The sequence below is a fragment of the Pteronotus mesoamericanus genome, unplaced genomic scaffold (genome assembly GCF_021234165.1).
Source record: "Pteronotus mesoamericanus isolate MK-2021 breed Mesoamerican mustached bat unplaced genomic scaffold, CSHL_Meso_final contig_56, whole genome shotgun sequence".
Classification (NCBI taxonomy): Eukaryota; Metazoa; Chordata; class Mammalia; order Chiroptera; family Mormoopidae; genus Pteronotus; species Pteronotus mesoamericanus.
Genome location: NW_026555201.1, coordinates 4588882 through 4603301, shown reverse-complemented (window position 1 = coordinate 4603301; position 14420 = coordinate 4588882). Strand labels below are relative to the sequence as shown.

The 14420-nt window shown below is 36.5% G+C and overlaps 1 protein-coding gene across 1 annotated transcript in view; it reads left to right on the top strand.

Moving 5' to 3' along the window:
• TAFA2 (TAFA chemokine like family member 2) overlaps nucleotides 1-14420 on the top strand; it is a 434053-nt gene that overhangs the window by 297802 nt on the left and 121831 nt on the right. Inside the window, exon 2 of the mRNA XM_054580022.1 lies at nucleotides 6375-6481. Within this exon, the coding sequence (XP_054435997.1) occupies nucleotides 6376-6481 (106 nt within the window). The 5' untranslated portion in view covers nucleotide 6375. The remainder of the gene's footprint in view (nucleotides 1-6374; nucleotides 6482-14420) is intronic.

Below are 14420 nucleotides of genomic sequence, written 5' to 3'. Positions count from 1 at the left end.
TTATTAAGCCCAAACTGTCACATGATTTATTTATTATAATGACATTCCTCTATGAGAAAATAGATAACATTTCCATTTTACAGATAAAAAAGGAGGGTAAGTGATTCAGTTGTAATAATAGATGCACAGCATTGTGGTTTAGTTTAAGTCTGATCATTTCAGGTGTTTTTCTAGTGTTCTTATAATCTCAAATGATTGCTTTATTTTGCTTATGACATTTTGTCTGTTTTGGGTATTAGAGTTTTAGAATATTGTATACTTCTGGAAAAATCATTTAAATGACAATATATTTCTATTTCCTATTATTATAGTCTGTAGGTGGCAGAAGCATTTATACAAAATCAACACTTTGGCTGTATATTGCTAAGCATAAAGCAAAAGCACTCATAGGTTTTTGTCCCCACCCAGATTGCAGTATTGTGGGAAAATACATGGAAATGTAAAATTTGGGTGGAGAAAGGAGGCAATTGTGGTTCTTAAATGATGCTTATATTCGCTGCCAGGCAATCTTTAGAAATAAGTGGAGATTTCTTGACTAAATCTCCAGGGTTAATTTTTTAACGGAGTGGAATCCAAAAAATAGATTTATCATGAAACACGAATGTGTCAAAAAAAATAAAAGAATTTTAAAGCAGTTGTTTCGATTCAGGAAAAAAATGACAAACTGATTTAGATTTTAATCTTTGTTCTAAAATTATCAAAGAAAATATGAGCCAATGGGTTAAACATATGACTGACATATAAAAATCCAACTGTGTAAACTTTTGATGATAATTTGCAAGATGGGAAGTCTAGATTCTGATTGTTCAACAGAGATATTCTAATTCAAATAATGTTCATGGTGAGTGTAGTGTGAAATACTATAATGTGATGATACTGGGTATATAATATAAAACCCCCCCAAAATGAATAGACATAATAAAACTGACTAGAATTGATCACCTCAGCTTCTGGATAATATAACACATGATATAGGACTATTGGTAGGGTTACATGATTATCTCTTAAATTTGTCACTATATATTCTTATATATACAAAATACATATATACATGAGTCCATTGTACTTTAATACACAACTATATCCACTTAATATTGCTCTATCTAATGCCAATATGGACATTGCTTTCTACCACAAAAATAATTGCTATTCCAGTAAATAACTTGGATATATTAGATGCAGTCATAATCTTTATAATAAAATAATGATCAAGTTGGACGTTATTGGATAAAATGAACAACGCAATGAAACTTGTGGTTCTAGATGCCCTATTTTAGGATGATTATTCTATCATCCTATCAGCAAACATAGAATGATTTACCTTTGAAAGATACATTTGTTTCTATATACAATGTGGAAATTAAAAGTAATAATAACAATAACTTATTGTAATTATAATAACATTGTAATAATAACATATTTGTAGAATGTAAAAGTTTACAAAAATTTTAATCTTCATAGTCTACTCTCACTTTGGTATTTTTAACTTCTCTCTTCCTTCTAGCTCTTTCTCATCACCTTGTTAAACTTTTTCTAGCTACTGCCTCTACCTTTACTTCCCTTCTCTGCATGTTTCTTGAAAGATTAATCTAGGCCCTTCCATTTTCTCATCTCCCACTCACTCCTCTCCTCACTTCATACCATATCACTCCACCAATATGTGCACTGTTCTCGGCATTGTCATTCCTAGCTGATGAATATACTAGAAATTTAATTGTTTAAATTAAAAGAAGTAATCAAACTTCAATATTAAAACGAATTATTCATCTGCTCTGTTATGATTATATATTCAACACACGCATTTCCTCATTGAACATGTGGTGGTGGTCTGTGTTGTAAATACTGTTCTATTGCTAGAGCAGTGATAAATAGACCGGGTCTGCCCTCATGGAAATTACGTCTTAGTGGGAGAAAAAAAGAAAACACACACTTAAATGTGTAATATGTAAATAAGGTAATTTTGTATTGTAATAAAGTACTCCAGGATTTTGGGAGAAAGAGAGGCTGTGGGGTTGGTGCTTTTGAACTCTGAAGGGCAGGGTGGTCAGTTTTTATGGGGAAGTGATTTTTCTAGTAACATAATAGTGTTTCAATGCATGTTTGTTTAAAATTAAATGCACTTTTAGAATTGGTGGGGAGGGGAAGGTTTCAGCATCATCCAAAACTTTAAATCTCAGTGAGTATAACTGAAACGTAATATAGAAGAGTGGGGGGATGTCTGGAGATTTAATTGTAAGTCCTCTATTTTGACAACTTTTCACTTCAACATCCTTCACTGCCAAGGTTATCATTTCTCAATTATCCTGTTTCCCTTGTGCTCTGTACAGGCTGCAGGCTGCAGGCTGCTGCTGCTTGGGGAGCAATTTCAAGGTTGCCTTCTCTGTGTGTATTTATCCTTCAGTTTCCTGTTCCTTTTCCCCTCAGTTTTTGCTGTTAAAAATTCACTTAAATTTTGCTGTTTCTACAAAATGCAGCAATTCTGAAAGTGTGTTGGGCCCCTGACAACGTTGGAAAATTTTCAGCTGAGGCCTGGCGGTGGCCTATTGAGTGGGAAGCACACGCCCCTCCCTCTGTGCTCCCGTACAAGGTCAAAGAGAAACATGCCACTCAGCTTTTATTCCTCGGGGTTTTCTTCTTTGATATTGCCCCTTTTCGAAAATCCTCTATCATCCCGTTACACTTCAGTTTGCTCAAGCTTGACTGTTATTTAAAAGTCAGAATAAAACTCACTACAGGTTGGATTTCTCCCTTCTTTTCTTTTCCAGTTTGTCCTTCTTGTCTCCCCTCCCCAACCTCTTTCTTACATTTTTTCCCCCCCTGATTTTCCTTTTTTAATTCCATACTTCTTTCTCCTCACATTGACAACTACACAATATATTTGGCTGGAAGGTACCATCAACAGTCAACAGATACTCATTTACCTGTTATTAAGCTCAGCCTTGGAGGTCCTCAGTAGCCACAAATGTATTGGGCACAATCCCTATGTTTAGGAATCTTATATTAGAGTGGGGGGTGGAGAGAGGTAAATAAAAATTATACAGTGTGTCAGTGGCTATTGCACATGAAGAAGGGAGCTAGCTTAACATGGTTTTGGACAAACCCTACAGGAAGAACTCCAACCTGCACCCTGACCCCTGAAGAGAAGGTAGCATTTTGAAGAGTGGATGGGGGATGGGGTGGGTGGCTGATACGTTTCAGGTGGCACAAAGGTGAAACCCTGGAAAGCACTGAGGACATTTAGTAGAGTTAAAATAAGAGGGGTGGGTAGGAACGGCATAAAGTCAAATGAGAGACATAACGAGTCAACAACAATTGTTTTAAACCCTGATACAGGTCTTTATGTCTTGCTAAGGGCTATGGCCATTTCCCCCATTTGAATGTAGAAGGGAATCATATGGAGGTTTTAATCTTAATGAAGGGTATCTCATGACAATAGTTACATACTTGGCTGTAGCATAGAGAATGCATTACTACATTCAGCCAGCAGTGTTTATCAGGTGCTTACAGAGTACCAAATGCTGCAAATATAGTCATGAAAAAGGCAGACATGACCCTACTTTTCGTTCCTGAGGACAGCAACACTGGCGGCAGGAAGTCCGGTTAGGAGGCTACCGTAGCTGGGAGAAATGGTGGTGGTCTGACCTTCAGTGTTGCCACAAGGACACAAAGCAATGATTACATCTGGGAGAGACTGCGGAGGTATTAAGAGAAGGTGGTAACTGACTGGTCAGAGATGGGGTTCGTATAAGAGAAAGAAGGCAGGGCTCTTTAGAAACTCCCAAATGTTGACCGTCATTCTGCTTTTTCTAGAGTGACAGCCTGGTGACGTGGGTGTTTCCATTTCCATATGTCTAGTTACCAGTTTGACCAGCTGTCAGTTTTGTCATCCTAGTTGGTGGGTGCACAGTGGCATGGAAAATACTGTGGTCATTGACCTTAAAGCAGAGGCCTTTTGCGATGGGAAATCTGTTATCAAGAATTACGTTAAGCAGGTCTTCTTGTCTGATGAGTTTGCCAAAGCACTCCTTCTTTTGGATGATATGCAGTATAATGAAGTTGCAGGAATTGGATGTAGAAAGAGAGGCAGGGTGGTTGAAAAACTGTGAGGAAAAAATAGTCTCCTAACAGAGTAACTAGGGAGAAAGCTGAGGGGAAACAAAGGCAATAGAATGGAAGATTTAAAATGGGGATTTGTCTACTGAGGGGGGAGTAATAAATCAGGTTATTTCTCTTAAGAGGCTTTCTGAGGATCCTAGCATCCTGTGTTACTCTGTGGAGAAATTTTTCTGGAAAATGCTATACCCTCAATATGCCCCCTGTTAAAAAAGTCTGGTTAAATTGGTTGAACCCAGAATTTTTCAAACATGTTTGCCTGTATGTTTTCCACTAATACTTTATTAACATTCTGTGGAACTGGTGCCTCACAAGACACACCTGGGGAAATGCTGGCTAACTAAGTTATAACCACAGGAAGGGGTTAGCATTTATTATATTCTATGCATAGTGTTAAACTGTTCACATGAATTATCATATTTAGTCTTCATACTGTCAGGTAGACATTATTATCCTCATTTTAATGACAACAAAAATACTCCTGAGTTTTTAAATTGAGTTGTCCAAAGTTAAACAGTCAATTGACAGGGAGCCCAATTTTAAACCAGACAATCTAATTTAAAAGGTCAGGCACCTATCCCTTTGGACATTGTCTCAACATGTTACAAGAGCAAGGTCCACAGGGGACCTCCAGCTCTTGATGCCACTGAAACTTCCTTCCTTCATCACAGAAATGGGACTGTCCTCTCATGCACTCAAGGAGCAAACATAACATCCAAATGACTGAACATTCTCTAATCTCAAAGTCATTGATCCCTTATACATGCCACCCAGTGGGTTAGGCATTTTAATGCCTTATTCCATATTGCAGAAGAAGAAACTGAAGCAGGAGATCCAGAAACCCACACAAGACCACACCATAAGAAGTGTGTAAAGCCTGGCCTCAAATCCAGACAGTCAGACTGAAGAGTGTGTCTGCGTTCTTAATCATACAACATTGCTTTATCAATATTTGAATGGGTGCATATGAAACTTCCTTGGGCTAAGAAATGTTAGCATATATTGTTATTAAATATGCATAGTATGCTAATTTATTTTTCCATGCATTTGTCAGTATGAAAGAAAGCCTCCTTTTCAAAAATTGTATAGCCATCATTATTAGCACTGACTCATATTTTTGGAGTTGGAATAATTGGAAACAAAGGTGTGAGGAAAAAGCTAACTTGGAGAACTCAGGAGGAATCAGGCTAGGGCAGGAAGTGACCTTATGAACTTGCTTGCAGTAGAACCAAGGCAAGATTCTGTAGGTCAAGCAAGAATGAATTTGAGAAGACACTGAGTGATGGAAATTTTTTTCATCTCCCTCAAGAATACATGCAGAATAATTATATTTTATAACAGTTTTGCTTACCTCTTAGCAATGTGGAAATGTGAGGATTTTAATGTTTGGCAATTCTGGGTTTGAATTTTTATTCTGTTGTTAAATGTTACCTTAGGCAAATTTCCAAATTTCATCATCTATGAAAAGGGGGTAGATATACCCACATCCCCAATTTGTTCTGAAGAGCAATTGAAATAATATTCCATAAAGCGCTAGAGAAAATAGGTCTTGAACTTTTATTATAAGTAGGTATTATTTTATTATAACATTGCTTTCCTGAGTTTTGTGGACTCAACTTGAAAATGTTCAGTTGGTGTTTTCCTATCTGCTTGCCCACGTTTCTCCTACTTTTGGTAAGTGCAGCGCAGAGGAGCCCAGCAACATTAAAGCACCTGCGTGCCTCCAGCAGTCGAGAGGTTGTACCAGGTGATTTTTAAAAACACGTTAGGAATAATGGATTTCAAGTGACTTTATTCAGTGTAGAAATTCATCTCATTTTATCTAAACTGTTTAATCTGACCATTTGACTTGGCATTGAAGAAGGAATCTTTAGAAAGAAAGTAGAATAAGTCACTCATTTAAAGGTTATTCAAATAACTGTGCCTTGGATTTTGTGACTAAGTTAAATTTATATTTATGTGTATGGAGAGAGAAATAGTAATCCTTCCCAACTGATTTAAGCTATTGTTAAGTGAATGAAGGCTGAATGAGGGAGAACCTCTTTGATCTCTGGCATTATTTGAAGGTACTTTGTTTGGAAAAACTTTTATTTTTTTTCTCCTCATAATTTATATACAGTGAACAGCATTTTAAATATAAGAAATGAAATTTTCGGGAGTCAAATGGGTGAAGGTGTCATGCAAAGTTTTCAATGTAGCATAATTACAATGGAAAACCTATCTTTTCACATACTTAGGATTTTATTTATTTATTTTTGCAGGATGAGTAAGAGATACTTACAGAAAGCAACAAAAGGAAAACTGCTAATAATAATCTTTATTGTAACCTTGTGGGGGAAAGTTGTATCCAGTGCAAACCATCATAAAGGTAAGGTCTGTTTTCTTCCTCAGCTACCTGTAGGAGGGGACTCCCTTCAACACACACGGCTGTGTTCTGCCTTTACTAGGCTATTAGTTTCACTAGATATGGGTCCCCTCTGGCAATTCTCTTTGAGTAAAAATGCAGAGATAGTTATCCCTAATATGGCTTTGGTAGGGGAAGCATGATTATTTAAATGTTTCCAGGATAATTGCCATTTCTGCAAACAGTGTTCAAAGAGTATGGGCTTGTGACTCTGACTTTCTCCTGTCATTTACATTTTAAAGATAGGGATGTTAAAATGTTGAGTTGACATGTAATAAAGATGAGTTTCAGATTGCAGTCATCCTGGTAATGAAAGCATCTTTAATGATACGTATCTTAATAGTATGTGTATATGGAAATTTTCCTTCACTGCTTTTTGTAAATCATATTTCTTTGTGCCAGAGTACCTTTGTAACCACCCTTTGGACTCTGCATCTAGTATGATATTTAGCAGGCTTAATTCTACCATACAACAGAGTGAGGATATTTGTTTTATATATGTTTTAAGCTTGACAGCTCAAAATTATGCCCTGTCTGTTCTCTTTTTTGAGCACAGTACTCATAATGAATAGCTACCTCTTTCCAAATGAATTAAATGGGGCTATTTCTGAACTGTCCCTACCATAATCATGTATTTACAACCTGGGAAGTCAATTTAGATTTTGCTGTGAAATATGATTTTACAGTTCAATTCTCAGTCTTCTGTAAATTCTAGAGGCTGGCAGCTTACTTTCTTATTTTATTTTGGGATGAAAGGGTCATAAGGACTGCCTTGAATTCTGGAACGCTGAAATTAGTTACACATGTGCATTTAATTAGCATTACATGGAACATGAACACCGGGGAGAGGGAAGATGTGAAGGAGTGATGCCTATCAGGCACAATCTTTACCCCCTGCGTTGAAACCAAAGCGTCCTCTTTCTCGATAGGAATTTTATGAAGAGGTCCTTCATATTTCATTATCCTGTTTTTGTCCTGCTGTGTCTATTATATGTATCTTCTTTTCTTTAATACTGCACAATGATCCACAAATCAAACTTTTAAGTTCTCTTTGATAATTGTTATTAGTGTAAAATTAATGATATATTAAGCAGGATATTATTCCAAATTGGCAAAAATGAATCAAACTTAAAGACAAAATAGTGTTAAATATTCACCTTTTAAAAAGCGTCGAAGACCACAGGCCCCAGACCCCATGCCTTGGGCATAACAAGACAGACACGTCATCCGTACTATCCAGAGGGATGGCCACCCTAAGTGCCCCTCCCCAGCTTAAAATAATCGTTGAGAGAAGATGGGGAGAGTCACAGTACCCGTGGGTGTCAGCCTGGTGAAGCAAGGGTTTGTGATAAAGATGCTTTTCATCTCCAAAGCCAAGTGATGAGGTCTTTAAGAGAATCACGCATGAAGACTGCCCCATGGTGAATATTACATAAAATTTTCAAAGCTACTTTTGAAAATTTTCAAGTTGTGTTTGGGCTAGGCTAATTCCAAAGCTAAGATCTTTTTTAACTTTTTACCCAGAAAATACTTCTTGAACATAAGCGATTATACATTGTCTCAGGAAAGCTACTTAAAATGCCAAAGCCTGTACATTATACAAGGTAGAATGTTGTGCTGTTTTGGTATTTCATTTCCAACCTGCCACTGATATTTTAGATGAAGATTTTAGGAAAGATTTCTCCATACCTTTCCCTTTTCCTCCTTCCCCTTTTCCTTTCTTTCCTTTGTACTCTTTATAGAAAATGTCCCTTTTGTTTAAACTATTTTACACTTAAAATAAAAAGTATAATGTATATGTGCATTTCAGGGCGTGTCCATAAAATGAACACTACCGTGCTCACCACCCAAATGAGAAGTGTAACTTTTCTGATACTCTTGACACTGGCTAAGTGTGCTACTCTGATTCCATTTCTTTGTCTCCTTACCCAAGATAAGCACTATTCTAGATTTTGTGATTATAATTTCTTTGCTTTTGTTTGAAATTTCACCATGTATGTATATATCTCCAAATGGCATATTGGTTAATTTTGGTTGTTATTTAATTTACATACGAGCATTATACTGTATTTTTCTGTTTTGCCTAATGATATATTTGTGATATTTATTATAGTTGATGGCACATAGCTGTCGTTTTTTCATTTAAAAAAATTCTTTCTCCTTATTTTATTGTATGAAGTCATCACAGCTTGTGTATTTGTTCTCTGGTACAGAAATATTAGATGTCCTGTTTTTTCGTCATTATGAACAATGTTTCTATGAACATTCTTATACTTGTCTCCTGGTGCTCATGTGTGAGGGTCTCTCAAGAGCACATTCTGAGGAACAAAACTGTTGGGTCACTGGCGTTCAGCCTTACCAGGGTAGGCCAAATGGTTTTCCAAATTGTAGTACTTACAAAGTTACGGTATTTTCTCACTATCTTTGTCATCTGCTGTATCTGCAGTTACTCTCCTTCTTCTGTCTCAGTAGTGCTCATTTGTATCATATCTCTTTTTCTCCTGATTCGTCTCCCCAGAGTTGGTTAATTGTATTAGTTTTCGAAGGACCAACTTTTTTATTTATTGGTTCTCTCACTTGAATCATCTTGTATGTTATTACTATCTGCTCTTAATGGTATTATTAATTTTATTTTTATTTATATAAAAGAACACTTAAGTTATACTTACTAATACTTGCCAGGCACTTGTGCAGAAGTGAAACTTCCCTGGATTTCTCAGTGCTATCATAGAAAAAGCCCCAGCCTCCTGACACTCTACAAATACCATGTGGGTTAGAGCTATAGTAATTTGTGTAATTAAGTGTTTTGATTCAAAAGGAGAAAAAAACTCACCTCCACATGAGAGCTCACTGGTTAAGTTCTCAAAAAGCCAGAAGGGCTGGGGCACTAACTGCCTAGGTATGAAACCCCGACGTTGGAGACACTTGCGGTTTATCTGGTTCTTGAAAAGATATATTTATATTTCACAAGGTTAGAGGAAGAAACTAGTATCCTTTCCATCTCACCTCAGAGGAGCAACAGATTTTTTTCTCCTTTCGGAGGAGAATGACTCTCTCCAGCATCTAAGTGGAAAAAAATCCATTGTTCTCTGTCGCTGTCCTGTAAAGCGTTCAGCTACTTATGCAGGGCATTTGGCCTACTTTTTCAACATGGGTATGGCTTTAGGGCAAGGGAGGCCATTCACTTATTTTTTTATTGTGAAATAATTAATAAGAAATCTCTCTCTGATCCAGAGCACCTTGTGTGAGCATTCAAGATAAAAGTAGTAAAGATAACTAATAAAATCCAACAGCTTGAGTCTAACAGTTTTACATATATCAACTCATTTATAATCCTCATAACAATCTGTAAGGTAGGTACTATTATTGAACCTATGTCACAGATCAGAAATGTTAGCAAAGAAAGTTTAGAAAATTTGTCCCAGGTTGCGTATCAGAGGTAGGATTCAAATCTAGGCAGTCTTGCTCCATAAAACATGATATATAGCTAGCTGTGAATTTCTTTTATTTATACTTTTTGGGGTTAGTTGAATTCCTGAATCTATAGATTGGAGTCTTTCTTGAACTTAGGTGTATGTCAGTTTTCTCTTCCTGTTCTCCATGTCTTTCAGCCTTTATATTTTCCACCTTCAAGTCTCTCTGAGTTTTTTCTGGGATATTATTCAGGTCTTTCTACCACACTAATTTTGTGTTCTCTTGTGATTAATCTGTTTTTTAATCCATATGAGTTTTAATTTTAAACATTATATGATACTAAAAATTATTTTTTCTTGTAAATTGGGTTAGCTATTGATATATTTATTGTTCTCCCTCATGCTTTCATTTCCTCTTTTTATACATTATATAGATATCATTATATACATTACATATATAATAATATGATAGATACTATATAAAATATGTATAATTTGATTTGTTGATTTTATTTTATGAAATTTTTGCATTTTCTTTCTGGTGAATCTCACTCATGATACTTTATTTCAGGGTTTGTGATTTTTTAAAATTTTGGGAGCTAATGTTTATTGTAATTATATTGGTGAGAATTTTAAAGTCCTGTGCTTAGGATTCTTTCTTCCAGAGAGGATTTGTATATGCCGTGTGCTTTAGGTGAGAAACAGAGCCAAGTCAGGAATTCTTATTTATGTTATTTGTTGAAAGAGCACTTTCAGGAGGAGGCCACGGGCAGCAGGACAGAGCAGGAGACAAAAGCTAGGACAAAGAGAGTCTTATTTGGAGGACAGCCTGGTCAGGTCCTGGGAGGCTCTGAAACATGAACTGCTCCACAGGATTGGTCCCTCCTTGAGGCGAGATACTCAGCCTCTTCTACCCTTGTGTCCATTTGTCATTGGCTGTGGATCTGTTACCCATGGTATGGAGGTGCCTCCTTTAGGGAATTGACTATCAGAGAGCAAGTCTCTCCAAACAAGGGGGAGGGGCTGTGAATTTTAATCTCCTAACATTCACAGCAGGTGGAAGAAAGGTGCACAGCCTGTAGAAAGGACCCAGGTAATGAACTGGCCTGTATTTCACATTAGCCTGTGCCTTGTGCCCCTCAGATCTGCTTGCTTCTCATTTAAGTTCACCCCATCTGGCCAAAGCTTATCAAAGATTCTGGTCAGTTACAATTTCCAAGAAAATATACGTAAGGAAAAGTGCGGGCCGTTACTGATATCATCTGCCCAAGCCCACAGCCGTTTTAGAGTCCCAGCACACTTCTGCTCACTGAGGAGGCTTGCCTCATGTTTTTTACAGGTCGCATAACTGAGGGTTCTGATCCCTGGATTATCATGCTCTTAACGCTGTGGTTATTGTACTTACAGATTTGTAATTACAATTAGCCATGGCGATGCCAAGAAATGACCAGTGGATCATCTGAGAGCCTAGCACATTCTTCCCCATCCCAGTGCACAGCAGCTACCCTTGAGGGTCCTCTACCTCATCAATATCTAACTCCTATTTTTTCTTGCTGTCTGTGGGACCGACCAGCAGGAGCTGGAACTTCTTCCTGTCTGGCAGGACTCTCACTCTTTCCCTTGGTAAAAGCATCCCTTCCCGGGAAGCAGTACTCCTAGACTCACAGGGTCTATTGGTAGTTTTTCACAGGAATATTTTAGACTGGAAAATTTGTTTTCCTCAGTAATTTTTGAGTACCTACAATAAGGGCTGAGAATATAGCAGAACAAAAAAGAGGCAAAAATTTTTGTCTTTATGGTGTTTTTGTCCTAGAGGTGTGAAGATAGATATCAAAGAGAAAAATAAGTTTTACAGTATATATGCTATGGAAAAAATAAAGGAATAAAGATGTGTAAGAAGTCTTTAAGAGGGATTATAATTTTAAATAAAGACTTTGGGTAAGACATAAAGTTTTCAGTTGAGCTAGCCATAAATACATTTGGGAGAAGGATGGTCCTGGTAGGGCAGTAAGAGGTATGAATGCTTTCAAGTAGGAGCATTTTTGCAGACAATGAGAAATGGCAAGAAGTGTGGTGTGAATAGAACAGAGTGTGTGAGGAAGAAAGGTAAGAGATTAGATCATTACAGAATAGGTGAATGTAGGAGATAAAGGAACGGAATAAATAGCTCTTGAAAACACCAGTGCATCGGCTTTGTGTTCTCAAGAGCAATGCGGTGCAGAATTGTATTATTCTGATTTTTAAACATGATGTAGAGACACTTGTAGAAATCAAGAGCATTTGGCTTTGAAGAAGAATATAATCTAAAAATCAGAAAATGTCACTTCCTTACTACAATCTTCTGAGTTTTGGGAACTGAAACTACCCCACACAGATGAATTAATTTACTGATCAAACAAAACCCTACAGAGCTTTGGCCCTGAATTCTCACAACTGTTCTGAGCTGGGCATTTTGGGGTGGATGGTGATTAACTCAGAGCAGTGTGGCAGCCAGTCTGAAAGGACAGGCAGTATTTCTTGTTTGGAAGCAATTGTATCAGGTAAAGCTTCAAATTCTGGGGATTAGAAAGGAAACATTTCAGTTTAGGACTCCAACTTCTCATCAGAATAGTACAGTCATGAATCTTAGAAGGCTGATACGTTTTCTTGCCTTTTCTTCCTTTACCCATCATGTTCAAATTCAGCCTAAAAATCGGAAGCCATCATTGGATATTTGGGTTGGAAAAGGATCTGTACTTAATGTGAAAGACATATGAACAGGAGAGAGTTATACACAAAAAGAAAATTAAAAAAAAGTTCATTTGATTAGCTGAGATTGAATATATCCTCATTTTCATACAAGATAATTACTAATCTGAGTTGGAACTTTTGATTAAATGGCATTTTTGTCAAAGAAAAAAATTAAAATAAAAATAATTTTTAGTTTAAAGCCTGGATGAGAGAGCAGCCATTTAAATTTTTTTTGGTAGCTCTGCATTTGTCTGTTGGTTCATTTGATAATTTGCTCATTTATCTAACCAACTACTGAGTGAACAAAATATGTACTGATTGCTAAGTGTTGGGCATCAGGTCCAGTCCTGGCGATATTAAAGTGACCAAAGCCAACATAGTCCATGCCCTGTGGAGCTTACAGTATAGTTGGGAAGGAAAAACATTAATTTGATTATTAGACAAAATATTTACTTATAAATGGTACTACAGTGCTGTAAAGATGAAATTTCAGGATAAGAATATATACACTGTAAAATGGATGAGGAGGAATCCAGAAATCTCTTCTAGGGAAGGGACATTTGAGCTTAGGTCTGAATGGAGAGTGGAAGTTAAGTAGACAGAATGCTCTGGTGCTAAAAGAAGTCATTAGAGAGCAAAAAAGCCAAGAAGGATTTGTAACACACAGTTCGCTGGGAGAGGGACCTGGGGCAGATCCTCTGGGGCCATATTCAGAATGCTGGTTTTCTTACAGGTAAAATTGTTTGATCCACTTTAGCTAGGATGATACTAGGTTCTCTTGGGCTGGTTTGTAGCTGACTATGATATACATCAAAGTCTAAAAACCCTGATTTATAATTTACACTGTTTTAAGCACCTTGTTTATGAAAACAATCAGATTAATGGCCTAAGAGAAAGGAAAATGGCCATAACATAAACTCACTCAATTTTGGACTTTTAACAACACATTTTATGATACATTTTATTAAATTTTCAAAGTAACACATGTTTATTTGAGCACTTTGGTAAGAATGAAAAATATCGAAGAAAATATCAAGTCACCCATGATTTTTCCACATAAAAATAATTAGATGGCATTTGGGCATATTTTTCCCTCTCTTTTAATTTATGAGCATATTAAATATATTGAGGATCTCAGTGTTCATTTACTTATTTAATTATTCATACATTTATTGAGAGGGACTAAATATGTGAGAGACTGTGCTGCTCTGAGCTGGTGATTCGCCTTTAAATTATGCAGATTAAGTTTCTGTTTCCTGGAGTTTATCCTTCTATTATCTTGATTTTTTCTTCTCTTTTTTTATTTTAAGATATCTCATGCTTATAGGATAGTGCATGAAACTCATATGTGTACTCAAAAGAATAATTATAAAGAAAACAACTGTGCAACTAGCAACCAGGACAAGAAATAGAACATTATCAGCCCCTCAGTGCTCTTTAATGCTTCTCCCTGATTACAGCCCCTCCTGCCATAGAGGTACCCTTTCCTGACTTGCTGTGCCTAAACAGTAGATAATTGTTTTGTCTTTAGAGAAAAAATTTTGTAAAAATAGAGTTCTACTATGGGCAATTTTTTCAATGTGATTTGCTTCTTATCATCAACATTCTCTCTTGAGATTCATCCATGTTGTGACATAGGATTCCACTGTATGAATATACTGTGATATATTTTTCATTTGTTGTTGAAGGGTTCCACTCTTCCTAGTAGTTTGCTGTTATTGACAATATTTGATTTTTTCCCAGTTGTTTATTTTTTTTTC